This window comes from Echinops telfairi, unplaced genomic scaffold, assembly GCF_000313985.2.
Source record: "Echinops telfairi isolate 266 unplaced genomic scaffold, ASM31398v2 ScPeMD7_3509;HRSCAF=4178, whole genome shotgun sequence".
Classification (NCBI taxonomy): Eukaryota; Metazoa; Chordata; class Mammalia; order Afrosoricida; family Tenrecidae; genus Echinops; species Echinops telfairi.
This window is the reverse complement of record NW_022107407.1, coordinates 16641834-16669832: the sequence shown is the minus strand read 5'-3', so window position 1 is coordinate 16669832 and position 27999 is coordinate 16641834. Positions and strand designations below refer to the sequence as shown.

Here is a 27999-nt window from a genome sequence, read left to right as displayed (position 1 = left end):
AAGTTGATTTGTGGCAACCTATAGGACAGACCAGAATTTCCCTATTTGCCTTTCTGAGACTCTAAATCTTTATGGGAGCAGAGAGACTTCAGATCTTTAGTGCTGTATTTTAAGTTGTATGGCTGCTTCTTCAACTGGATTTTTGAGAACCCTTGAGAACTTGGGTTGTATTCACCCTGTAAGAAGCTTTTATTTTTAATGCTCCCTGAAAACAACATAAGAAAACACGGAGAGAGCCCCAGGCTAGTCTGCAAAGGGACACTTCTCACAGACAACTTGCCGTATGACATAGTTCAAAATACATGAGCTCCTTCTGTCTGCACAGGGCAGGGCTGATGTTTATGCCTACTTTACAGATGAAATGGACCAGTTTGGCCACCAGGAGGCCTGGTCCCACAGTGGGTGCACGAGGGGCTGCTGACTGCAAGGGCAGTTGTTTCCTGTCCTATGGAGTCACTGTGAGTCAGCATCAACTCCATGGTAGCGAATGAGTGTGGGCCACCTTCCCAGGACTTGGTGCAGGTCTGTGGAACTGGGCGCTGCTGTGTCTCAGAATGGAGGCATCTGCCCGAGCTTGCTTTGTTACACGCGTGTGTGTCATGGGACACGCCCACATGGCACAAAGAGGCCTCCTCTTAAGAAAATATGATCTTTGCTGTTGAGTCTTAGGTTTTTCTCTATCCCTTGATTAGAGGGCTTTTTCGTGGGGTGGAGGGCGATGGGCCCCTTATCTGAGATTCTTTACTGGTCAGCCACCAGCTTTTCTCTCCCTCTTTAGGGTGGTTTTACGTTCTGGGCCCAGCTTCCACCAAGGCTGGAGAGCAGACTTGATTTCTACCTCTACTCCCTGTTTAGGAAACAACAGCCTGCTGGGAATTACTTCCTCTTTTCTTCCCTGCCTGCCAGCTTTATTGAATTCACCTTAGCAACATCCAAAAAACAAAAACAACAAAAAAAGAATTGGTTTAGCAACAGCATGTGAACCAATGAAATGTGGACATGAGGGAAGGTTTCTAAACCAATAGGAGCCCTGCAGAACAGGCAAGTTGGCTTATTAGAGAAAATAATATCCCAGAGCTGGCCAGACAGCCTCCAGGTGGCAGCAGACAAACTGTATTGGGCACAGTCCCTGCCTTACTTTTTTCTCTTTTCCTTTTTTTTTTTTAAAGCTATTCCTGCGTATAAAAACGTTTGGTGATTCTGAGAATCTGACTGTTACAAGCTTTGTGAGTCATACAAGGGTCTCTGTATGACATGGCCTGAAGCATGAAAGCTTAGACTACTGATCATAAGGTCATCAGTTCAAGTCCATATAGATGGAGCTATCTGCTCCTCTAACGACTTACAGCCTCGGAAACCCAACGTAGGGGTGCCTTGAGTCCAGTCAACAGAATGTCAGTGTGTCCGGTGTGCTGATTGCTGCCATCAAGTCACTGCTGACTCCTATGACCCCCTGTGGGTTTCCGAGACTGTAACTGTTTGCAGGAGTAGACAGCCCAGTCTGCTGATAGTTTGAACTGCCGACCATGCGGATCGCAGCCCAGTGTGCAACCACGATCCCACCTGGGCTCCTTTAGGTTAGGCATCACAGCCAGCCCATCATCTTGGCTCCTGCCATTTTTGTTTAGTTCTGGCCAGTACGGGCCCTGTAACTGTGTGACCAGCCAGTGTGTGAAGTGGGAAAGGCGTGTTTGGGGAAAACAGGTTCGTTCTCCTTTTAACCACTACGATTGCTGGCTTGTGGGCAAATGAAGTGGGCTGCCTTTCTGGCCCCTGTTAATCTGAGGGTCGGAAGGTGTCACCTACAGATGAGTGTCCGTTGATACCCCCATTTTCAGGGGGTATATATGAAAGCTCTTCTCTGCTCCGTCAGTTCTGCTACGGACATCTGAGCAGGAGGCCTATCCAGCGAGTAGTTTGAAGAGTGTTTATTCTTTATCCTTGGATTTGTTTCTCTTTGTCTTAAAGCCAGAGGCTTTAATGTGCAGAGAAGCTGGATAGGATCTCCGTAAACGGTAGGAGGTCCATGTGTTCAAGACCACCCAGTGAGGCTTGGGTCTTTCAGATAGCAAACATTTCTGTTTCTGCCTGCCATCCTTTCGCTCCCCGCTGCAATCAGTTCAGGCAGCGTGTCTTCAGAAAGCCTAATTCTCGCCCTCCTGCCGGCTCTGGGTGCTCCCCTTGTTGCATTTCCATATTGCTTTCTAAATATTCTCTGTGGTTTCCTCCGAGGAGAGTCCTCTTGCGCCTTGAGGGTAGGAACTAGGCAGGCCTTTGTATCCCCAGGCCTTAGCGCCGTGTTGGCACATGCTGGGTCCTCAAAAATCACTCTTGAAAGACATGAGATGGGAAGTCCTACTCTACGAGAAGCCGTCTTGGTGATTCCGAGTTACCTGGGCCCCATCCTGGGCCAGGGCAGTGCTGGGGAGTACGCTTCTGCCGGTTTCAGACCATGCAACACCTTGACCCATCCTCCTGTGAGGGGTTCGTCTCAGTCACATGGTTTCTTTGTGATTTTATGTTTCAGGAGGAGTTAAAGAGCAAATCCAAGGTCTGTGCCAATGTGTTCTGTGGAGCTGGCCGGGAGTGTGCGGTCACCGAGAAGGGAGAGCCCACCTGCCTCTGTATTGAGGTGAGTGAGCCCTGAGGACCCCCGGCAAAGGACAATGTGAAAGGCTACCTGGCTGGAACCATCAGTCAGCAGGGCAGTGCCAACAGTTTCATCCTTTTTATTATACATGCACACCTTTGTTTAGCGGAAAGATGTAGAATTTCTATCGCTGGCGTTGAAAGAGCAGATGCGAATGCAGAAATGCTTTTTTCCTTAAAAAAAAAAAAAAAATAGCGTGCTTCATTCCAAAAGCAACACATGCATTTTGTTAGTCAAAGGAGCCTTGGCAGTGATGTTGAGTAAGCATTGGGCTGCTAGCCACAGGATCGGTGGTTCAAATCTACCAGCTTCTCCAAGCGAGAAAGATGAGGCTGTCTACTGTAGAGATTTACATCCTCCAAAACCCTACCTAGGGTCTCTATGAGTCAACAGTGGTTTGGGGCTTCAGGGTATAGGAATCAAGTCGTGTAGACGTTTGTGAGGATAAAGTAATGCTCTTCCCCAATAATACTCCAATCCCAGTAGTCTGTGGTGACCAGTATTGACAGCTTGGTGTTCCACATATTTATTTGTTTTGTTTCTATGCCCATAGCAACATGGGAGATTTCCTCCTACTTTAAACAAAAATATGGCCATAAGAGATATCGAGAACTTGAATCTGTCACTCATTAATATATCATGATCAAGCACCCCGGTCAGCATATATAGTTCTAGCTTATTTTTTTAACTGTTGCATAGCTAGCAATGTGAAAGAACTGTTTCCTCAACCGGTTTCCTACGGATGAACAGTCTGTTTGTTTTATTGATTTTTTTTTTTAAAGCATGATAAGCAATAATGACCATGGGCAAAATCTCCTTTTGTGTGTGCTGCTTTTATTTCTGTAGGATGGATGACCTCAAGTGGGTTTGGGAAATCAAAGGAATCACATATTTTCATGGAATGCGGGTTTTATAGACTGTCTGGTTTTGTGCATATTCTTTTTTTTTCCTCCTTAAGGGCATTTAAAAGAAAAAGTGACCCTTTGAGAAATAATCTTATTTTCCTATTTTGTAGAGAGGATTCTTGTCAGTTCCCATGAGTCCACAGCACCCTGGACATACTTGTTTATGTATTTTTGTTGTGTTTCTCTGCAAATAAATGCATTCACCGTAGTCCCCAACTTCAGGATCCGGAAGTTTTGACCCAGAAAGCAAGCTGACCCCCTCAGCTCCGAGAACCCCGGGGTCTTGCTAGGGATGCCACTTGCTTGGGGGACACCTGGCAGGTGTGGTAGCGTGAGCCTGGGCTTCAAGCGAGCGAGGCTCTGCGTGATGACCTGGAGGCTCGTCCGTGATCGGTCAGTGAGCGAGCGCCAAGGCGGGTCCTCTAATTGGAGGCCTGAGGGCTAGTTTCAACTTGGTCACACACGAGTCAGAGGATTTGGATTTAATTCATTCCTACCAGATGCCTCGAAGACAGAGACCAGGCTTTGTTTTGCTTAGCACCTGGCACGTCGTAGACCCGCATTCATGAATGCCAAGCACATAAATAATGAAGCTTGCCTTTCTGGGCTGGGGTCTTCTTGTCTGTAGATTGGAAACCACGCCAGTTTGGTGCTCCGCATTTCTGGTCGCTCCCTCCATCTGCCCCTCTGAGCGACTGACTGCCCCTCCCCTTCTTTAAAAACAACGAAAGTCCAAGCAAACCGAGCTTGCCAATGACCTTGGCACTTTACATATTGCCGAGGCTGAGTCTAGATGCCAAATGAACTTTATTCCAGTTCCCTGATGATAATGACTCTTTGTGCTGTTTCACAAGGACCCATGCTCCGAGCGCCCCCCTCTTCCCACCCCACCCCTCACCACAGGCTCACAACAAGAGTTGTGAAATGAGGCCGGAAGCAAAGTGGTTCCCTGAATGCTCGACAGAACAAGAGAGCAAAGAGCCTTATAGTTGGAGCCCAGAAGAGTTGCAGTGTGTGTAGCTGCCTTTCAGTCTCTCCTCGTTCCCAGCACTCAGTCTGGCTGTTTGCTGTCAGAGAAGGTGGGGATGTTGAGGAATCTCTCTAGGTCATCCAGAGACATGGAGTGACTCTTTCCGAAGTGACAGAGGGAGAGAGGATACAAATCCCCGACACCCAGTGTTTGTACTGTACAAAAGGTGTATTTCTTCACAGAGTAGAGGAGATGACCGTGTACTCGATCTGCCCAGAGCTGTGGTTCTGGGAGGTGATAAGGAGCCTGTGGCCACAAGAGGGTGGGATCACTGATGGCCCGAGTTGAGGCTTGCTGGGGCCAGAGGGTCCATCTCTGCCGGTGGGCAGTCCCCTTACAAGTGACTCTGTGTGTGTGTGTGTGTGTGTGTGTGTGTGTGTGTGTGTGTGTGTACACGTGTGTCGGCTTCTGTGACATCATGGCACATGCACGCACACACATACACACCTTTGTGGGTCTGTTTCAGCAATGCAAACCACACAAGAGACCTGTGTGTGGCAGCAACGGCAAGACCTACCTCAACCACTGTGAGCTGCACCGAGACGCCTGCCTCACTGGATCCAAGATCCAGGTTGATTATGATGGCCACTGCAAAGGTAAAGCGGGCTCCCACCACCGCATCCACAGCCCAGCCCGAGAGAGCCAGGGCACAGTGTGACCTGACTTCCCGGAGTCCTTTCCTCCCTGATCACAGCTGCCCAAAGCCATGGGCACAGTCCCATTGCTTGGAGATGCTTTCTCCTGGAGCTCGTGAACCTGCTGGGCTAGTTCTGGGTGATCCGGGCTTCTGCTCAGTGCTCCCAGAACCCTCTGCAGCCGGATAGCAGACAGGGCAACCGCATCTACAATAATGAGGTCCTTCAAGAAGTCGGCATCCTTTAAACTTCTCTTGGCACTGGTAGGCAAGAGCCCTGGTAGCATGCAGGGGATTACGTGTGGGATTGCTAACTGCATGATCAGCAGTTCGAACCCACCAGTCACTCTGCAGGAAAAACAGGAAGCTGCCTACTCTTGTCAAGATGTACAAGCTGGAAGCCCACTGTACATGGGGTAGTTCTACTCGGCCCTTTACGGTTGCTAAGAATTGAATCCACTAGATGGCAGTGAGTTCGGTTTGGGTTTGGCCCCAGTAGTAATAGTTTGCCCTCTTTTTTTACACTCAAACCACTGCCATTCTAGAGGGAAAGGCTCTCACATGGACTCTGCCCCCTGAGCCAATGCTGCTAAGTAGACCGCCCCTTGCCAAGCCCCGCTTACCCAGCCCTCTCAACCTTGAACTTGCCTGAAGAAAACAGGTTCCCAGGTGTTGGTCTCCCTGGGTTCCCCTGTCCCTCATGATCCACCTATGCCTTGACAACGTCCCAGTGGCCACCCCCCAACACAACGCAAAGAGGTTGGGGTTCGGAAGGAAACTCAGTGCTCGCCAAGGGTCAACCTCAGTTGGAAAGAAAAGACCCCATCCTTCAGCCCGGGGAGAGGGGGAAGAGACCGCCACCCCAAGACAAAATGGTGGCAAGATTACAACTCCCCTACCTTTGTGTGGGGCTGTTTCATCCTAACAACGTACAGAAATTCCCTTTTCTTCAGGCGCATGACCTGTTGTCTCCATTTGTCTTGCAGAGAAGAAGCACACACGTCCATCTGCCAGCCCAGGTGAGTGGTGTCCTTTTCTGTCCCCCTAACAGCGCCGTGCTCAGAAATTCCTTCTCCTGTAGCAAGCAGCTGGTTGGGTCAGACTGTTTGGGATGGCTTCCCCTTTTGCAGAGTGGAAATTGAACTCTGGGGACAGGGAAGCCGCAGAGCCCTTCAAAACCTGTGAGACACACTGGTGTCCTGGACTAGCAATTGGATAAGGAGGCACAACTGTTTGGAGAAGGGAATTCTTGGGAATGCCAGTAAGACTGCTTCCATGCCTGTTAGTAAAAGGGGTCTTTCAAACATTGTGAAAAACTTCCATCTTTTTAAAAAAATCATTTTATTGGGGGCTCTTACAGCTCTTGTAACTGTCTGTACATCAATTATATCAAGCATATTTGTACATATGTTGCCATCATAATTTCAAAACATTTTCTTCTTAAAAGAAGTATCAGCTCCTCTTTTTCCCCCCTCTCTCCCCCCAAATTTCCATCTTAATGGTCATCCCCAACCCATGAACTCTTTGAAGCCCCCACGTACAAGTTTAACATTTAATCATGGTTGATCATCACAGATCCCTTGAACATAATAACTTTCTCCTGGATCTTCACACCAACCTTATGAGGTACATCTTACAGGGCAGAGGTTCTCAGCCTGTGGGTCACAACCCCTTTGGGGGTCAAACGACCCTTTCACAGGGGTTGCCCGATTCATAACAGTAGCAAAATGACACTTTTGAAGTAGCAACGAAAATAATGTTATGCTTGGGTGGGGGCTCCACAACACAAGGAGCTGTATTGAAGGGTCGCAGCATGAGGAAGGTGGAGAACCACTCCTCTAGATGAAGACGTTGAGGTGCCCAGGGGACCGGTGGGTGTCCTCAGGTCACACAGCCAGGGGGTGGTCGAGTAGGGAAGAAGAACCAGGTTTCCTTCTCCCGACCCTGGGCCTTTTCCCCCATCCCAGCATTCCCTTCCCCATGGCTCTGGGGGCCTTGACTCGCACCCATTGTTTCCACGGCGCATCCAACGCTGTCTGGAGCAGGCCTGCGATGCAGCCCGTCGCTAGCCTCGCTCCTTGTTGCTTCGTCATGGAGACTGGGTGTGTGCGGTGTAAAACTTCATGGGGGAGAGAGTTTTGATAAAACGCATCTGGTGAGAGGGCAAGAAGTGCTCGTACAAGTGCTGGTGCATCGTGTCAGCTCTCTCTGAGCGCTGAAAGAAAACTGCGGTTTTACGGATCTACTCCCCTGCACCCCCCGCTTCCCAAAGTGAGTGACATGTCCTCCACGTAGAGACAGGCGCTGGGGGACAGCTCTTTGTGGATGTGTGACCCGGGCTTACTCCTCCGTCATGTATGACAGCCTTGTCCCCCTGGAGTGCAGCAGTCCCTGCCCCCCTCCCTCCCCACTTAGTGCTCCCTCCTCTCTCCTGCAGTGGTTTGCTACCAGTCCAACCGCGATGAGCTCCGGCAGCGCATCATCCAGTGGCTGGAAGCGGAGATCATTCCAGACGGCTGGTTCTCCAAAGGCAGCAACTACAGTGAGATTCTAGACAAGTACTTCAAGGTATTCCAGAGCCCGGGACAAGATTCTTCAGCCCCAGGAAAAGGGAGGGGAGGCTCCCATCTGTCCTTGCCTGGCCACATCTTCCCGAGCAGGCGGGCACACCAACGTGCGCATGCACAGGGGTCAAGTCCCTGAGCTGAGAGAGCCACCTTCCACCAGCTCGCCGAGTGGGAGCTCAGGGGTGCCGCGTTGCCTAGCCCAGCCCCCTGGGCCGCTCCCTTTGAGCAGTGAACACCACGAGGGCTGTGGACAACTGGTCAGTGGGAAGTGTGGCTGGGGCGCCATCTCTCTGCCCCCCGTGATGCTGGCTATCCATGCAGACTACCTTCTGCTCTCACCCAGCCCCAGCTCCCATCACCTGTTGGGGGTATTTCTCGGCCTGTGAGTTGACAGTCCCTGACCCTGCAGAGTGCCCCTGTGTCTTAGAAGAGTCTGTGGCCTGGCAGAGGTTCGCCAAGGACCTTGTCTTTACTGTTCCCCTTCTTCACGTTTTATTGAAGAGAAAGACTGTCCCCAATGGGGACTTAGCCATGGTTGGGGCCGCCCTGACAGACCATGTAAGAGAGTTGTTGGAAGGAGCCGGGAAGGGGGCTCCCTCCAGCCTATTGAAGAGACCTCACACACCCTCACCCTCCCACCACACCCATGCCCACGACCTCCCCAGGAATGGGCATGCCACACACAGAAGCATAGGCACCTCAACGTGCATTTCATACAGCGGAGACAAGCGCACACGCCATGTACTTATGCACACATGCTATGCGTGGGGACACACCCACCCCCCTCAGGGACGCATGGACCACTAGAGACTCAGCCACCGGCAGAGATATGGACACACGGACCACACACCATGTACCTGCCCACGAGGAGTTAGACAGAGACACGCACATGTCATATACAGAGATTACACAACACACTCAGATGCATTTAGCATTGAGGCACCTCAGGCATCCTCAGGTAAATACAAAAGCCCCACCCTATCCTTTTACACACAAGGCACAAATCTCCAGGTAGATGCCCTTGGATCCTCACCCAGCACATACACACCCTCACAATCTTCTGGTGCCTGCCCAGCCAGGACCCAGAGCAGCTCCCAACACATGGGGGCAGCGGGGCCACCGGGAGGCCACCAAATATGGTCACCCCCTGCCTCATTGACATTGGTTTGGGACCTCACCGGCGGAGAAAGAACCGTTTGGAGTTGCAGTCGGGTATTCGGTCAGGGGAGGCTTGGTGTGTGCTGTGTGGAGATTGAGATGTCTCTTAAGGCCACAAGTCACATCTCAGGAGCCACATGTAGGGATGCCCCTGTGTGGAGGGGAGAGCTCAGCCCTTCTTTGCCTTCCTCCTCCCCTATTGCCTCGTTACAGGAAGCCCCTCGCAGGGGCAGTTCCCCTATACAAAAACAAACAAACTGACAAAAACCATAGCATAGGTCTGAGCCAGGAAGGCACGAGCAGCACCAAAAGACTGTCCAAAGCCGAGTGAGCCACACCTGCGGGGCCTGCGGGCATGGCCAGTGCAGCCTAGGAGCAGCCGGCCCGGCCTCTCACTCGTGCGCTCTCTCTCTCCCTGCACCGGGGACTGTGTAACTGTTTGTAGTGGCAGTCTGCCCCAGGGAGAAGTGACACCTGCCGTCAGACCAGTTCCCCACACTTCCCCCCACACCACCACCTCCTCTGGTAGTGCCCCGCGCTCTCGGGCTCCCACCAGGAAACGGCGAGCCCCTGAGAACACAGCTTTCCTCCAGGGCCTCTCCCTCCTGGCTGGGGAAGCTTGTTCGAGACTGGCACGCACCCGCAGCCCCTTCCAGGACTATCTGGCAGCATCTTCTGGGAGAAGAAGAGGGAGTTTTACTCTCTACTCAGATGGTTCTCGGGGCCTCTGCGATGCTGCCTTCAGAGGACTCCGGCTCCCGCCTTGTGTAGCAGCTGCCCACGGTGCTTGATCCGATGTCTCAGAGGCTGCTTCAGAGCCAGGGCGCGCTCTCGAGGCTGGCTGACAGTTTCCTACACCCGATCTATGGAAACACCCGTGCGACCAGAACCTAGAGATAGTCGGCCAGTCTGACTTCTCCTGAGCCAGTGATTCAGTCATTGCTTCTTGGATGACTGCAGGACAGGATGAAGATGCAAAGACCCTGGTCTTTCAGGACCCTGTGCTCCCCCCGCCCCCTCCCCTTTCCCTCTCACACACATACACACACACTCTGACTCCTGCTGGTACCATCCTGATGTCCCGGGCTGAAACGGGAGCCAGCAGCCTACTTTTCTCCCCTACCTGATTTCACATCCCGCCCTCCCAGCTGCAGTGGGTACCGGAGCCCAACCTGGCACCGCCTCTCCCATCGCAACAGTCTTTAAAGACACAACAAGGAATCCCCAGCATTGGCCTCTTGACATATCTTTCTGCCTTTCCACACTCTTTCCACAGTGATGGCGAGGAAGTTTTGGCTCAAATGTGGAGGTGGGGAATACAGACATATACTATGCCTCTCTCGCTGACTGGGTATTCAGAAGCCAAATGAATTAGGCTGGCTTAGGGCCCAACATCATGACCCCATAGGCAGCTGGGCCCACCGGACATTTCAAATAGCCTGAAATGTGACCTCCGTGCCCACATGAAGATCTGCCTGGGATGCGCGTCCAGGCCCCTGGGACAGCTCATGAGCCCCTGGCTGTCCCGGATTCTGGCTGCATGGAGTTGGGAGCGGGAGCTAACGGGCACCCACAAAAAGCCACACTGCCTTTTGAGAATAGCGTGGGCCGTAGAGATCAGAGAGGTTGGGGCCTGCCGGTCCCCTCTGGCCAGTTCAGACTGTCCTTCCCTGCGTGCACTTTGTCAGGTCTATAAAGATTACTCCGGTCTGGCCAGCACATGCAACACATGGATTTAGGAAAATCCTGCACTCCTAGCACTGACATCTGACCAAACTTCTTGTCCCCTCTCCGTTAATTATTCGAGACCTCGAAAGGCAAACACTTGGGGAAGCTTCAGTAGGGTGGGTGGATGCGTAGGGAATAGAACACATCTGAGACTTGCTTCTAGGAATAAGGACAAGCGTGATAAATAGGCCCTAAGCAAAGGCCTAGATGATTAGTCTATAAACACCTGTCACTTTACCTGCATAGGGGATTTGGTGGCATAGGGGTTACATGTTGAACTGCTAATGACAAGGTTAGTAGTTCAAAGTCACTAACTGCTCATCAGGAGAAGGACGGGGCTTTCTGCTCCTGTAAGAAGTGACAGGCTCAGAAACTCAGAGGGGGCGGTTCTACCCTGTCCTAGAGGGCTGCTGCGAACTGGCCATCCACTCAGTAGCAGTGAGTTTGCTTTTGTTTTTCTTTCCTTTTTTTTTTTTTTTTTAAACCCACATAGAAAGAGGAGAGAGTTACACTCGAGACTTGACAGCCGTGAAAGGAAGGCGCACCAATAGTTCACATCTCTAGAAACCTGGATCACTTTGCTTCCAGAAGCCTCGGCACTTTTCTGGGGCATCTCCCAAGACGTCAGTGTGAGAAAGAAAGTGTTTGTAAATGCCACTGGCACTATTGAGTAAGCATCCAACCTGGAATTAGATCAGAGCATGGAAATGAACACCCTCCTCCCGCAGAGAGGGCCTGGGCATCTAGAACTGACGCAGGTGGCTGACGTCCCCATTGCTCATCTTGCCTAAGAGGGAACAATACCTGAGCTCCCTGTTCTTTCACCTCACACCCGTGGGATGTCATCCTGCCCATCGAGGACAGCCTGTACTGGACAGTCAAGGACCTGTGCGCACATGGGCCCTCTGCAACCTCCTCCTGCTAGTTAATGATTTGGGGGCATTCGTTTATGATTTCTCAATGTCACGGTCAGTGGGAGGTCACGGTGTGAAAGGGAAGCTTTGAGGGCAAGACAGGGAGGCGCCACGCAGCACGACCTGGTCCAGTGATCTCCAAAGTGAGCGACGGGGGTCACCTGCATCCTTGCTTCTGAGGAGCTCGTCAGAAGCATGCGCCTGGGTTCCACCACAGAGAGTCTGCATCCCAGCTTTAGCCTCTGCTCTTGCTCGCTCATCAGGATTTGAAAACAAGGCTGGCCTGAATCCAGAAGCAAAGGGGAGGATGTCTGCAGCAGAGTTTCCAGGCCGCAGGCTGCTTGGGTAACTGAGGCCTCTGCAGGTCGCCCTCCTCGGCAGGGTCTGGGTTTGAAAGGAACTTGGTCGTCTCTGCCCAGGCACTTCCACTCTTGCCTTGGGGTACAAGCACTTTCTCCAGCCCCCCGGTGTGTTAGTGTGGGTAGACTAGAGAAACAAATTCATAGACACTCATGTGTATAGGAAAGAGCTTTATATGCAAGAGCAATTGAATATGGAGTAAACATCCCAGCCCAGTCCAGATCAAGTTCATAAGTCTGATATTAGCCCACATGTCCGATTCCAATATATAAAGTCCTCTTCAGACTCATGAAACACATGCAATGTTGCCAAATGCAGAGAGATCACAGACCAGTGGGTGGGAAGTCTTGTGGATCCAGTGGCAGGGGTCTCCAGCTCCCAGGGCTCTGGCTGCATCAGGGTAGCTTCATGTGGCTTCTCGTCAGAAATGTCTCACAGGAAATGAGCATGTGTCCTGCCTCAGTCGAGTTATTTTCATCTTAGCGCCTCCAAATGATGATGTCCTCAAGCTGCCAGCTGGTTGACAGGCTAAACTCCACCCCTTCACTCTTAATCCTCTCAAATTGACAAACAGATTATGGAACTACCACACCCAGGGATTCATGCCTTCTTGCTGTAGTTCTCTCTGGCTAGTCTAGGGCAGGCTTGGACTCTAAAGAGAGAGAGTGGGGGGTACCCGAGATGGCTGAGGGGAAGAAGGGTGATGGAACTGGGGTCCTATAAAACCTTGTTCCTGAAAGGTCTCTTCATCCCCTTTCTAGAACTTTGATAATGGTGATGCTCGCTTGGATTCCAACGAGTTCCTGAAATTTGTGGAACAGAATGAAACCGCCGTCAACATTACCACCTATGCAGACCAAGAGAACAACAAGCTGCTGAGGTGAGCGGGCCCCAGGTCACGGAGTGGCTGAAGAGGGAAAGCCTGTGTAGGAGCGGGGATCTGAACCCCTTCTGTCCACGGAAGAACCACCAGTGCCTCTATGAAAAACAGCAGAACGGTGATGCTGCCCTGTGTTCTAGTGTTCCTATTTGAGATAATATCTTCAACACCATTATCTGATGACATAATTATTGTTTGGGGCCAAGTCTTACAATGAATAGAAAGAATGCCATTTTCAGACAAATTAGCCGGGTCACAGCTAAGTTAAATAAGCTCTTAAGTATTAATAATAGGATAATTTTAAAGAATTTTTTCCAAAGAATTAGATTCACATATTATTTAACTGTAGGTCTAACTTAGCTTTAGTTCTGATGGTGAAGGTAATCAGTGTTATTTTGTAGAGACATTCCCTAATTGTTATGAATGTGAGTATAGCTCTCACTTGTCCTGGTGTGTTAGTCTGGGTAGACTAGAGAAACAAAATTCATAGACACTCATGTGTACAAGAAATGGCTTTATATAAAGAGTAATTGTATATTGAAAAAACATCCCAGCCCAGTCCAGATCAAGTCCAGAAGTCCTATATTAGCCCATATGTCTGATACCAATCTATAAATTCCTCTTCAGACTCACAAAACACATGCAATGATGCCGAATCCAGGAAGATCACAGACCAGGGGTGGAAAGTCTTGTGGATCCAGTGGCAGTGGAAGCCTCTCAGCACTGGCAGGGGTCTCCACATGGCTTCTCCAGCTCCAGGGCTCTCGTGTAGCTCCGTGTGTCTTGTGAACAGGAATGTTTCACAGCATGTGTGTCCAGCCTCCAGCAAGCTATTTATCGTCTTAGTGCCTCAAAATGAGGTCATCAAGCTGCGACCCGAGTGACAAGCGAACCTCCACCCCTTCACTCTTAATAGTCTCAAATTGACAACAGATGATGTAACCACCACAGCTGGTATTATTCCAGAATGATTATTCGTGCTGTTAAGAAACTTCTGGTGTGGTTCTAGCACATGAGAAAGAATTGAAAGTAGGAAAAGCACCACTTTTGTTTAAAAGAACAAAGCCCGCCTACCTTTTATGAGGATTTTTAAAATGATAATTATAATGAAATACAGATAAAAACATAAAGCATTTAATCAATTTCCATATGTTCATCTAGTGACTTTACTTTGCTTTTCAAGTGAGAATGTGACCATTTAACCTTTTTTTCCAAATCATTGTATCAAAAGATTCTTTCTAATAACAGTCCATGGCCTTAAAGTTCTTAGTCTGTAAATCCTTCCTGTTTTTAGAACCTCTCATCACTGAGATGTGCTTGTTTTCTTTGACAATTGCCTTGTTTGGCTGCTGTACCATCCCTGTGAGAGGGACTCTTGGCCTCCTGTCACAGGTGAGCAACCTGGCTTCCAGAGGTTGACTCACTAACTCAAGGCCATTGGGGGAGTAAGCAATGGACCAGGGCTCAAACCCAGTGTGGCGTGACGGAGCTGGGGGAGCTGGGGGTGTACAGAACTCGTCTGAAGACCCCACGTCTGGAAGAGCAATCGTGTGGGTCTTCCTTCAAATTCCTTGCTGATCATTCCTGTCTTCTCTTTTGGTTTTCTTACTTGACACCTAGAACCCAGAGAAAGACAACTGCTCGGGAAAGGTGTGCAGGTGTGAAAATACTTGTCCAACAGAATGTGGAAAGGCATTCAGGACACATTTGTCTTGGGAGGAACCTTTGGACAATTAGAGTGATCTGGCATGAGTCTTAACAAACTGCACATTGGATGTGTACGGTGGACAAGATGACCATGGTGGTGGGTGGCCTGTGTAGAAGTGTCAGCTGCCTTTTGGCTCCCTATGGGCTCCCTGGGGGCATAGAAGTTGGCATTGGCTGCTAACCCCAGGAGAGAGCTGGGGTTTCTCTCCTCTCGTAAAGAATGACACAGTCTCAGAAACTCACAGGGGCACTTCTACCCTGTCCCATAGTGTCTTTGTGAGTTTGGTGTGGCTCAGTGGCTGTGGGTTTGTTTTGATTTTTTGACTTCCTCCAGAGGCCCCAGGTGTCACTTAGAGAGTAAGCACATCCTGATGTTGAATTCCTTTGGTTTGTGGATGGAGCGGAGGACTCACCCGTTTCTCCTGGTTCGTTTCAGAGGACTCTGCGTTGATGCGCTCATTGAACTGTCGGATGAAGACGCTGACGGGAAACTCGGCTTCCAAGAGTTCCTTCGGTGCCTCAACCCCTATTTCAACCCTCCAGCTAAGAGTACGCTCCCCTCGCCTTAACTTAGAAACAGGGAATTATAGACCCTCATGCCCACGGTGAAGTTAGACTCCATCAATCTTTGGGTTGGTGGTGAACTTTGTTCACCTGTAACACCTTGGAAAGATAGGCAGGTCTGGTCGAGAAAAAGGGTGAGGGGCACAAACTATAGCACAGATGCTTTGCCCCACTGTCACAACTGAAACGTTCCTCCCCTCCCTCCCCACCACGGTCCCACCCACCCTCCCACACACTTTTTTTCTGGTCCTCATAGAGTGCGCCCTGGAAGATGAGAGCTACGCAGATGGAGCTGAGACTGAGGTGGACTGTAACCGCTGTGTCTGCGCCTGTGGAAACTGGGTCTGCACGGCCATGACCTGTGACGGTGAGCTGTGCCTTGGGGAGAAAGCAAGCAAACACTGAGTAGGTGCTAAGGATCGTGGGCACTCTTCTAAGCCTTTAGATATAAACCCACATGATCATTAGGACACCGTGGGAAATACCGTATGTCAAAGACTTGGGTGGTTGGCAGACAAAATTGACAACTCCATGCACCTCCGTACACTGCAGGAAAAGGAAAGATGCTCTTAAGTTCTTTTTGAACAAAGAGAACTGGGTGGTCCTAAAAAGAGAGAAAGTCAAGATTTGGGCAGGAGTGGATTAGGAAGACAGGTGTCACCAGCACAGAAGCTAAAGGGCATGTTGAGGCCTCTGGGCTTCCATCAGGCTATTGAAGCCACAATGATGCCAAAGATGATGAAGGATTCTTAAATCAAAGCCAAGACTCCATCTAAGAACCAAGAGCCATTCAGACTGGAAACAAGAAAGAGAAAGGTGTTGAAGCCAAGTGCAGGATGGAGGATCACATTGAGTTTGGCAGGGGATCCATTGAAAGGAGCCAGGCCTCACATTGACCCCCAGAGGGTGAACATCCATTTATATTTTACAAAGTCAGGAAAGAAAAAAAACTATAAGTAGGATAATGTTCAAAGGTCAAGTAAGGTGATCACTAGGAAACAAAGATCCAAAACTCAGGAAGAGATTCCTCTAAGCAAAAAGCCCAGGAACAGGAAACACCAGGAGTATATATGAAACCCAGGCTTAGCCAGGGGCTTGCTAGTCCCCAGCTGCATGACTGTTGTCAATGTGGGGATGAAGAAGGATAACCTAATTCCAGAGACTTGCGAAAAAGCAGAAAGAGATAATTTGTTCGGTGCACAATAGAACTACCGTACATACTAGAGTATAAGCCGACCCGAATATCAGCCGAGGCACCTAATCTTACCACAAAAATAGCATTGAAAACTCAGCTCGCACACGAGTATATATGGTAAAGATTGCCCTTGCTACACCATCTTTACGGTTGTTCTTAGGTCTGAGCCCATGGTGGCAGTCACTGCGTCAATCCATCTTCTTGAGGGCCTTCCTCTTTTTTTGCTGCTTCTCCGCTTTACCAAGGATCATGTCTTTCTTACAGGACTAATCTCTCCTGATAATATGTCCGAAGTACATGAGATCAAGTCTCAACATCCTTGTCTCTAAGGCGCTTCCGGCTCTACTTCTTCAAAGACAGATGTGTTTGTTTATTTTTTGCAGTTCATGATACTCTCCGTGTTCTTTGACAATACCATAGTTCAAATGCATTTGTTGTTCTTCAGTCTTCCTTATTCAGTGTCCAACTTTGAAATGTGTATGAGCCGATTGAGAATATAATGGCTTGAGTTAGGCACATCTTCAACTTGCTTTTCACCACTTGGAAGAGGGCTTGTGCAACAGATTCACCATTGCATTGTGTTACTGGATCTCTTGACTGCTGCTTCCATGAGCAGTGATTGTGGATCCAGGCAATCCTCGACAACATCCATCTTTTCTCCATCTATCATGATGGTTCCTCTTGGTCCAGCTGTGAAGATGTTGGTCTTCTTTACATTGAGTCGTAATCCACCCTGAAGGCTGTAATCCTTGAACTTCATCAGCAAGTGCTTCAAGTCCTCATTTTCAGCAAGCAGGGTTGTGTCATCGGCATATCAAAAGTTGTTAATAAGCCTTGTTCCAATCCTGATGCCCCATTCTGCTTCATATGATCTACCTTCTCTGATTGTTTTTCAGCATACAGATTGAATAAATATGGTGACCATGTGCAACCTTGAGGCACTCCTTTCTGGATTTGAAAGCATGCGGTATTTCCTTATTCTGTTCACACAGCTTCCTCTTGGTCCGTGTACAGGGTTTGCATGAGCACAATGAAGTGTTCTGGAGTTCCCATTCTTAAGTTGTTGGCTTTGCAAAATTCTATCATGTTATCTCCAGCTTCTCTCACCACAGGCACATTTTCAAACTACTATTCCTTCTATTTTGTTTCCAGTCCTTGCATTACAGTCACCAGTGATCATCCGTCCATCTTGATTGCATGTTTGATCAATTTCAAATTAAATACATTGGTAGAATTCTTCAGTTTCTTCATCACTAGCTTTTATGGTGGGTGCATAAATTTGAATAACAGTTATATTGGTTGAATTTTCTTATATTGGCTTAGATATGAGCACATCACAGACAACATTGCCCTTCAAGCTAGATCTTGAAATGCCCTTTTTGACAATGCTGCTCCTCTGGATGGTGTCATTCCCAGCGAAGGAAACCATCTGACTACCTGATTCCAGACGGCCACAATCCCGTCCATTGCAGCTTACTAACACCTGACATTTTGCTCTGTATGCATTTTATTTCATTTTTAATCACTTCCAATTTCCTAACTTCATACATTCCAGGTTCCAATTATTAATTGATGTTTCTAGCTGTTCTCGTTTTTGAGTCTTACCTCATCAGCAAAGGAAAGTCCTGAAGGCTTTACTCGCACGAGCTTTACTTCATCTGCGTCACGATGAGCGACTGAGGCAGCTTTTCTCTGTTGCATATTGAGACACTCATCTTGCACGCCCTGACAGTGCTCGGCTTCTCTCCAGTAGGCTTCCAGGAACTGGCACTGTTTCGATGCCATCCGTACTGGTTCTTCCCCTGAAGTCACCAGCCTGCTCCTTCTTTGTAGTCTGTTCTTTGTCTGGAAGCTCCACTTGTTCACTTTGGGTGACCCTGCTGGCACCCAAATACCAGTGAAATACCAGGGACAAAGCCTTGAGCTTCACAGCAATAGACAAGCCACCCCGGTACAACAAACTGACAGGAAAGTGGTGGTAGAGACCATTTAGACACTAGAAGTTCCTAGAAGATGCTAGAAGACAAGACCAAGTCAAAGTACCTAGGCCAAGCACACAGCAGCTACTAAGCTTTCAGAGAACATCTCAAAACAGTGTGCCAGCCTGCCTCCCGTATATTCTTCCTGCTGTGTAATCGTCGGGTGCCTGACTTCCAAACACCCCCACCCATAGACCTCCACACTGAACTGCCCCTATTCTGACTGCTCTAGTTCCTTTCCATTTCTAAGACTTAAGGGTGGCTTCTGTGCATCTGCCTAGATGGAAGACTGTGAGTGAACCTCTTGAGGGCAGGCCTTAATGACGTGCTCTTTATTGCACCCCTGCATCTAACACAGGGTTTAGGATGCAGACAGTGCTCTTTGAGCTTAAAATCCATAAAACTAGCCCCATCACATGCTTCCAATAAAAGCCAGAATTTTACCCTCATGGGACAATGGCCTTCTCCAGAGTCACACAGACCTGAGCTGCTTGTCCTTCTTAGATGGCCTAGGTCCAGAGCTATAAATAGGGGTGAAGAGAAATCCAGATGGTGGTGCCCGAGGAATCTGAGCTAGTCTTGATAGTATACAAGCCGTGGGTTGGAAAGGAAATTAAGAGTGATGGTTTCCAGGGATTTCCAAGTCAGGACCGGGAAGTTAGGAGTCTGGTCTTAGGTCACAAATCCATGAGCTAAACAGGAAGAGGTATCAAGATGCGAAGCCAGATGGTGCCAGAGCCACCAGAAGTAGGTTGTGAGGGGCAGGTTGATGCTGATGTCAGGAAGGCTTGGCCTATCCATGTTTGCCAACAGTGGACAGGAATGCTCCATCAACATACCGGTTCCTGGGCTCCATTCCAAACCTCGTGAAGCAGAACCTGTCAAAAAGAATCATCAGAATAGCTTAGGGGCTTGCATTTTGAGATGTCTAGCTTGTAGCGAAGGAGCCCTGGTGATGTCGCGGGTTACAAGTTGGGCTGATAACAAAAAGGTCAGCATTTGGAAACCACCCGCCACTCCATGGGGGAAAGATAAGGCTTTCTTACTCCTGGACAGATTTGCAGCCTGGAAAACCCACAGGGGCAGATCGACTCTGTCCTGTACAGCAGTGAGTTTGAGGGTTTTTGTTTTTTGGGTTTTGGAGTGTTTTGGGTTTTTTTTAGCATGTAAGCATTTTTTAAATGTATTTGTTTGGTTTTTTTAATTGCTATACAAGTTAGAGAAAGGTAGTGGCTATTGACCATGATTGCACCCTGGAAGACCCTAGAGATCGGGTACCAAAATCCAGATGCTCAGGCTGCCCTGAGCTCACATCAGTGAAGTCAGGATTTCCTAGACCAGAGCCTCGGCAGTTGTATTTTCAAACATTCTCCGTGGAGTGTTGAGACTTTGTTGAGATTCACTGCCCTAGAGGCATCTCCTGAGTCAGGGTCCCAGTTTCACCATAGCTTTTCTGCATGACTAGCCCCCGGCATGGATACACCAGGGGCATTTGACAGAGACACTCAGGACAGAGGCCTGAAAGGGGTGCAGGAGGGCGTTAGAGAGTGATGGTGGGTAAGATTGTTTGTTTACATTTCGCTACTTCGGATGGATCAGCACCTTTTCATATTTGGAGAAGTGAGGGTACTTCAACTCTCTTATACCTTAACTGAGTGATCAAATTAAGAACTTAAAAGGTGGGTCTTGATAGAATTGCTCACTGGATCTCCCCAGCCACTGCTGTTTCTGAACCGTGTTGTTTTTGCAGGAAAGAATCAGAAGGGATCCCAGACCCACACAGAGGAGGGGAAGACCAGATATGTCCAGGAGCTCCCAAAGCACCAGGTGAGTGGCAGCCCCCATGCTGATTTAGGGATCCACCACCTCCCTCCCCAAACACACAGACACATACACACACACACACACACACACACACACACACACACACACGCTCGTCTACCACCCAGAAACCACTTGTGCATCGTCCCACACAATAAGTTGTGACGAGTACTATCACTTTATGTATGTCTAACTGCTAATACAGAAAATGCTGTCATGGAGGGGTCCAAGGACCCATGAATCAGCAGGCACAGGCTACAACTTGATCAGTTGATGCATATCTCAAAATCACCCAGCTAGTGGTTGGCATTTGCTGTAAAGTGATTGGCAAGTGAGCCCGGCTCAAAGGAGTGCTCCTGTTCCCTGTCCTGACAAACACCCAGGCCTGGGACACTGAGAGATCCCTGTGGGAAGACCTTGTCACTTGCTCTCTATTGTATGCCTGCGTCTAGCACAGGACCTCAGTGGTGGTCAGCACTTGTAGCAAAAAGGATGGAGGTTCAATATTACCCTAGCTAGAACACTGACGAGCCGGCCATTGACGAGCTCCGAGAGCTTGGAAGCTCTCCTTCCTAGAGATTTTTCAGAGAAAAGAAATAAGGATTCTGATCAAGTCTTATGTAATTAAGTTGAGAGGCTTCGTTGGGAACAGAGCCCTTAATGACCCACTGAGATATTATCCTAAGCACTTATAAAAAACATGAAAATGCTAGGCTCTTGGGTCCCCTTTGCCCAGACTTCTATGTAATTTTAAGACTGGATAGGTCCTCAAGCACTCATCCATAGACCAGGTCTGGTACTGCATCCTTCAGGTTTATAAGGAATATATGGTCACAAGAACCAGTAAACTATCGAGATCAAGGACACATGAAGAATTACTAATGATAACTACTCATATTTGTTATTCTTTGTATGTACTTTGTCACTATTGTGTAGAAACCTCATGTCAGTGTTTGAAGTAGATGAGGAAGCTGATTATCTTTCCCTTTCTTATATTTCAACAGTCTTGAGCCCTGTAAACTGTCAAAATCAAAACTCGGTGCCATTGAGTTGAATTTATGTTGACCATCTATAGCATGTCTGGGGTGGAGACAGTTAAAAACAATAGAGAGTGGAGAATAGATTTAATAGGTAACGTCAGCAGTACCTCTACTGTGTGTCGTCACCTCTGAGGAAGACCTCCTGAGATGAGGTCTCAAACAGAGACAATGTATCGGGAGGAAAGACCGGAAGGGGAGTTGGGAAACGAGCCCAGGCTGGAGAGAAAGCAATAAAGAGTGAGGACTCCAGGAGGTTACCACAGCGGGCAAGTAGCACTGGATCCCCTGGGAAACTCTGAGCTCAAGGTTCTTGTGCCTGAGGGAAAGGAGCCCAGAGTATGTGTACAAGAACTCATATCACCCACAAGGACGGCTACCAGGAACCTTTAATTCTCTGGCCTTATTGGCAGGTCGCATGTGTGAAAGCTCTCAAGCAAAGAGAGCCTGTCTGGCAGTAAGAAGCCCTCCCAGTGTACACTGGAGCATTAGGGCGAGGGGCTTACAAGCAGGACCTATGTAATGCCTGCTGCACGCTGAGCTCTGTTGGTTTGGTTTTTCTTTTATCGCTATGTGGTTCATGGGTGGTGATAAAATTCGCCAAGATGAAGAGTACAGTCAGTGGTTTTCGGTAGGTTCTCCCGGTTGTGCATCCACCACCACAACCCATTCCAGAACAGCCTCATCGCACTGACGGGAGAGACGCCACGTCCAGTAGCCGTCACTCTGCATTCGCTTCTCCATCAGCCCCTGGCAACCACGCAGCTTTCTGACTCCATGGGTTTGTGTGTCCCCGACATTTTATGTAAATGATAGATTTAGATAACCATGTAATGCCTGGTCGTTGGTCTGGCTTCTTTTGCAAAATGAAATGTTTTCATAGGTCCTCCGTGTTTTAGTATGAATCTGTGCCTTGTGCCTTTTTCATGACTGACTAATATTCCATCGTGGGGACAGGAAAAACCCATGCTATCTCTCCATTCATCTTTTTGTGGATGTCCGGGTTTTTCCGACTCTCTGTCTATTATGAATAAGGTTGCTGGGAACATCCTTCGGGGTGTCTTTGGGTCAACATAACTTTTCCGTTCTCTTGGGTATGCACTTAGGAGTACATTTCTGGTCATATGATAACAGACCTATTATTTCTTCTTAAGGAACTGCCGGGCTAGCTTCCAAATTGGCTGCGCTATTTTACATTCCCAGCAGCCTTGTATTAAGGTTACAGCTTCTCTACGTCTTGGCCAACACTTGTTATTTTGGCCTTTTTTATTTCAGCCATCCTGCTGAGCCTGGAAAGATGCTGTGGTTTTGATTCCCATTCCCAAGTGACTAGTGATGTTGAGCAGCCTTTCCCTGCAGCTACTGGCCATTTAGATATCCTCTCCAGGGAACAATTCCTGACACGATTACAAGATGTGGTATCATTATTGCCCTCCTTTTATAGCTGAGGACAGTGAGGCACAAGAAGGTTTCTGAGTGTGTCCATGCTCACTGGGAAAATAGCACCGTCATGATTCAAGTTCAGAATACATTCATGTTTCTCTAACCTTGTGTTAGAGCCTCGTGAAGCATGTCCCCTGGGTGTCCTTGTCATCATCCTTGAAATGGGCATCGTCATGTCTGCAATCCGTGTTTTAGAGGCAGTCACATGGAGGCCTCGCTTGATGCAGAAAGCTGCCGCACACTCTGTGCTGGGCTCCGGGGAGTCATGATAGGACATGGCCTTTGCCCTCAAGTTGTTCATTGTCCATGGAGAGACAGACAAGTAAACAACTGAAATTCCGCATGATAAGCATATTATCTGTCGATGCTATCTGTAATCTTGAGGACTGGATCCATGTAAGAGATTTTTCTTTTTTTGACATAATGGTTATTTTTTATTGCTTCTTAAAGGAAACAGCTGAGAAGACCAAGAGAATGAGCACCAAAGAGATCTAAAGTGGAGGATCCTGGGGGAGGTGTCTCGGCCCGGCACCTTCCCTTGTACATCAGTGCTGAGTCCCGTATATGCAAGTGTCTGCTGCAGTCGCCAAATCACCAGTATTTGCTTGTATAGCAATGCGTTTTCTTTCGTATATTTGTTTTGCAATAAAGGAAAATGGGGTGGGGACTGGCTAAGAGGGGGAGGCTCAGAGCCACCATCCCTTGGAGTGCTTTGAGAAAAACTGTAAATGGTGCTGGGGGTAGAGGGAGAGGGGGGACTGGAGGCATGTATGGAAAAACTGCATCATGGTTGGGAGAGGAGCAGACTCAGACCAGACACCCCCTGAATCCAAGGAAGCTTGAAATATGCTACAGGGAAGGCCAGTAGGGCCAAAGAGATGCTATCAGGCAGTTTCTGGAAGAGAAGTTTGGGAAGGTCAAGGGTGAACAAGCGTTCAGGGTGACAGGACACCCGCATCTGCTTCTCCCCAATCCCAAGCACTGCCTCCAGCTATAAATCCACTGAGCTGGCTTCCCAGTGTCCCTCCGACTTTGTCAGCGTGTCCGAGAGGGCACACCTGAATGATGCAGATACTTGTCTACTTTGAGCCCCTTAGAGACCTAACCAAAACTCTAGGAATATTTTTTACCAAAGGTGCTATTTTTTCTGTAAAACACTCGCTTTGGGCAAGATGACTTCATTTTTCAAGTATCATTATATTATTATTGTTGTGTTGGTATATGTATTTTTTTTCACTAGCAATTAAGCTTCTTTTGTTGTTCTCAGTAGTACTTCCACGTCAGAAGTGGGAGGCGCTTGGCATCTATGGTATGTTGTGCCCTTGGACAGGGATTCCCCCACCCAGATGCCTCCCACCTTGTCACAAAGTACCTGCAGCCCAGAGTTGGCTCCCCTGGCCCCAGCAGGTCTGCAGTCTGACCAAGGAGCCAGGAAGCCTCAGACAGAAGCCAGGGGAGGAAGAACTATCGTCAGGCAAAGCTTTCAAGGTCCAAAAGGTTTATTAAGGCTTTTTTCATATGCTGCGAAGTTCAGTGCCATTCAATCTTCCTGAGGTTGGACTTGAGAAATATGTGCCCCTAGGCAGGGTGTAGGATATCCTGGCCAATCAATGTGCTATTGATCCGCCACTATGAGAGAATGTTGCTGGCCTCAATCTTTCTCTTTCTGGGCCTTTTTCCTCGATAGAACAGGATGACCTTTTCCATCTGGTAAGTAAATAAATTCTCTGCTTCTGGCCATTGTCCAGTGGGGGACAGACTCCCTCTGCTCTTTGGGATAAACAAAGCCTTGTTGTCACAAGGATCCTCAGATCACCGAAAACGGGGTCACCGAATTTGACCGGGTCCATCAGCCCCACAGGTTGCACTGGGATGCTGGGGCCTCCCGAGTGACACCTCGCTGGAGAGACCGTGGGAAAAGTACCACCCTTCGTGTGTCAGCTCCATGCCTGACCTCCCTCTTGGCCACAGCAATAGCTTCTCCTTTAGAGAGGAGGACAAAAAGTCGTTGGATCTTGAAAGAGGGGAGAAAGGAAATTTTGGCCTTACAAACGGATGTGGCAGGAAGTCAGTCGATCCTGCCTCTTCTGGCCTCTGTGGACCACACCACCCCCTCCATAGTACCAGCTTTCAGATCCTTTGGGGTGACCAGGATTGAAAAGTTGACATGAGGGTACAGACACGATTTGGATTGTAATGCGCAGACCACAGTGAGACCCCCCTTGTGCCGCCATGGCAATTTCTTCCCAGTAGGTTTTCTTCCTCTCCTTCCAAAGGAGGCCATTCCCCTCTCTCCGGCCGCCCTGTGCTCCTTGTGGATCAGCCCGTTTAAAAGTTCTCTTCACATACCACCGCGCAACCCGAAACGCCCCTCCTGCTCCACTTGCCTGGCACGCTCACAGCAGCATGCCATCTCACAAAAGGCATGAGTTTGGGGGTCCTGGGGCCCGATGGGAGTGACCATGAGAGTGCCAGTTTATTTCAAGCAGGAGCCAGGCTGCCTCGTCACCAATCCCACGGGTGGGGCTGTGGTTCCCGCCCCTCCCGGCAACCCTGCATTGTTCCCGACTGGTGTGTCTTTGTCAACAGGGCAGCTCTTGTCTGCCTTGGAGAAGCACGTAATCTGTGGGCCTTTTGTGGCAAGCTGTGGCATAGCCTCGTGTGGGGCGCCTTGTTACAGTCTCGGCGAGGAGCGAACAAGCAGCATTAAATTGGATTCCGTTCCGCCAGCCCTCTGCACTCACAGGGCTTGGAGGGCAAGCTTCCTTGGGCTTTCTCTGCGTGCAGGTGGTTTTATAAACATGACGACATTGGTGATGAAAACCCTCCAACAGGCCACGACTCGCCACTGGTTTGGAAAATCAGGGCGCCTCCACTTGCCAATAAGCTCGTGTGGACCAAGGTCTGACCATCTTTCCTTTCCCCTATTTTCCAAAAGAAACCGTTGGCATAGGGCTCTGTTGCCTGTGTGTTCCTGAAATGTATTAGGTTTTAGTAGGCTTCCATATTGCATTTAACTTGTTTTTGTAACTCCCAATTTTTTCAATACTATTGATAAATAAAGAAATAAAATAAGAGTGTTATTGATTTCCTCTCCTACCTCACCCCTCCAATTAAAACCAAATGAAGTTGTGTGGTGAGAGCATCAACCCTTCACCGCATAGATTTGGGTTTCAAGAGTCTATAGAAGAGCTTGAGACTAATAGCACAAGCAATCACTGGGCAACGAACTGAAAGGCTAGTGGCTAAAAGCCCCGTTGAGAGGCATAAGAAAGGCCTCACCATCTGGGGCATCCCTGGGGCTGCCCAGTGAGCACCATTCTCTCGGGGACACGTGGGCTTGTCGTCAATCAGCGCCAATTAGACAGTACTGGCTTTTTTGTTGTTTTATTTTAAAGCAGTCCTGAAGAATTTTCCCAAATGTTTTGGGACTGTAGCTTAGAAGGAATGTTTCCTTACAGGATGGTAGAGCAATTTTTTAAATAAAGGGTCATGGATGGTGGATTTGGGGTAGGAGGTGATGATAAACCATCCTATTGGGAGCCCGCATAGGTCTTAAGAGACTGGCATGACAACCCATGACACTGACTGCTGGCAAACCTGAGTGAGAAGGTAAATATGCCTGAGAAGGTTGCCCAGGGGGCATGGGTCATGGCTGGCAGTAGGTTGGGTAATTTTAATGACTTACTGAGTTGCTATGAGTCAGCATCGACTCGATGGCTCGGAAAGCTGGCTTCCTTAGGCTGTGGGAGCACTGTTCCAGCGGTGACACTTGGTTCAAGGATCAGAGGCTGAAGACAAGAGCCACCCCAAAGTGTAATTCAAAAGGCAAGTTTTCGAAAGCAATGAATTCTGAAAATCATAAATTGCCCTGGTTGGTTTTAGAGCATGTGTGTCAACTTCCCATCAATTAACTTGAGTTTATTATGAAATGAAAGCGAGAGAAAAAAAGCAACCACAAGAATATGAGTAAGCACACTGAACCCCTCAGAGCCCTGGAGTGAATCTAGTGTGGATGTGGGCAACAGGAAAATCGGGGCTGCTGGGGACCCCAATTGGGGTGACAGGAAGCATGTGCCTGAACGGGAGAGTTGCCCTCTCAATAGAAGTTCTTTTTTTTTTAATTATCAAAAATGTACTTTTTGACTGAGAGTAATAAATACTCATTGTTTAAAAACTGGTAATAAATTGGGATTTTTTAAAAGTAAAATTAGGAAGGATTGGTAAAGCTTTTCAGTAACAGCTTAGGGGGAGTGCATGTATAAGGAGCCCCAGTGGTGCCGTCAGGAAGTGCTGGGCTATTGACTGAAAGGTGGGAGGTGGAGGTTCCCAGGAGCTCTGGGAAAAGGATGAGGTCCGTGTGCTTCCATAAAGCCCTATGGAGCTGTTTGGTATTGTCAACTGTCTGAAAGATCGCATCAGTTTACATTCTCATCAAAAGTACACACACCGAGTTTACTTCCCAACTTTCTTGCAAACACCATGCAATGTCAATCTGTAGCTCATTTTATTTTCAATTAATGATTCCTTTTGTGGGATTGACCTTTCTGTGAATACTTGGTTTTTATCTGTTTCTTTCATTTCCTTTATGCTTATGATGACCTCTTCCATGTATATGATGAAAGTTGAGGCTGTCTGCTCTTTAAATGTGTGTGCTCTTAGAAACCCTACATAGGGTGGCTATGAGGGGGAGTCGACTCACTAGCAGTGAGTGGCTGTTTGATGCTCTCGAGGGGGCTCTGACCCATAGCGACCTTCTGAACAACGGATGGAACCACCCAGTCCTGCACCACCATCCTCACAATTGTTTACACGCTTGAGCCCTTTGATGCAGCCATCCTGTTCCGTCTCTTGGGGGGCCTTCCCCTCTCTCGCTGCTCCTCTATTTGACCAAGCATGATGTCCTTCTCCAGGGACTGTTCTCTTCTGACAACATGTCTAAAACGTGTAAGATGAAGTCTGGCCGCCCTTGCCTGTAAGGAGCACTCAGGCCGTACTTCTTCCGTTTGTCCGTTGGGGCACTCCATGGTACTTTAGGTATTCTGCTCCAGCCCACAATTCAAATGCATTGATTCCTCTTCAATCTTGTTGAATGTCCAACTTTAGCATACCCAGGAGGCCATTGAAAATTCTCTGGCTGGGGTCAGGCACGCCTTAGTCCTCAATAGCCTTGCTTTTCGGTACTCCAAAGAGGTCTTATGTGGCAGATTTACCTAATGCAAGACGTCTTTTGATCTCTTGACTGCTGCTGCTGTGAACATTGATTGTGGCCCCAAGAAGATGAAATCCTTGAGAATCAATCTTTTCTTCATTTACCATGATGTTATCGATTGGTCTAGTTGTGGAAATGTTGGTCTTTTTAACTTGAATTGTAAACCATACTGAAGGCTGCAATCTTTGATGTTCATCAGCAAGGGCTATAAGCCA

General features: G+C 48.6%; 1 protein-coding gene across 1 annotated transcript; it reads left to right on the top strand.

The window, feature by feature from the left end:
- Positions 1–477: 477 nt before the first annotated feature.
- On the top strand, positions 478–25649 carry FSTL1 (follistatin like 1). Its single transcript, XM_045294228.1, has 10 exons — positions 478–522; positions 2528–2632; positions 5052–5181; positions 6206–6238; positions 7657–7787; positions 12708–12826; positions 14970–15082; positions 15354–15464; positions 20022–20098; positions 23023–25649. Exons 1-10 carry the CDS (start codon positions 478–480, stop codon positions 23065–23067), a joined length of 909 nt encoding a protein of 302 aa, XP_045150163.1. The 3' UTR covers positions 23068–25649.
- The last annotated feature ends 2350 nt before the right edge of the window (positions 25650–27999 follow it).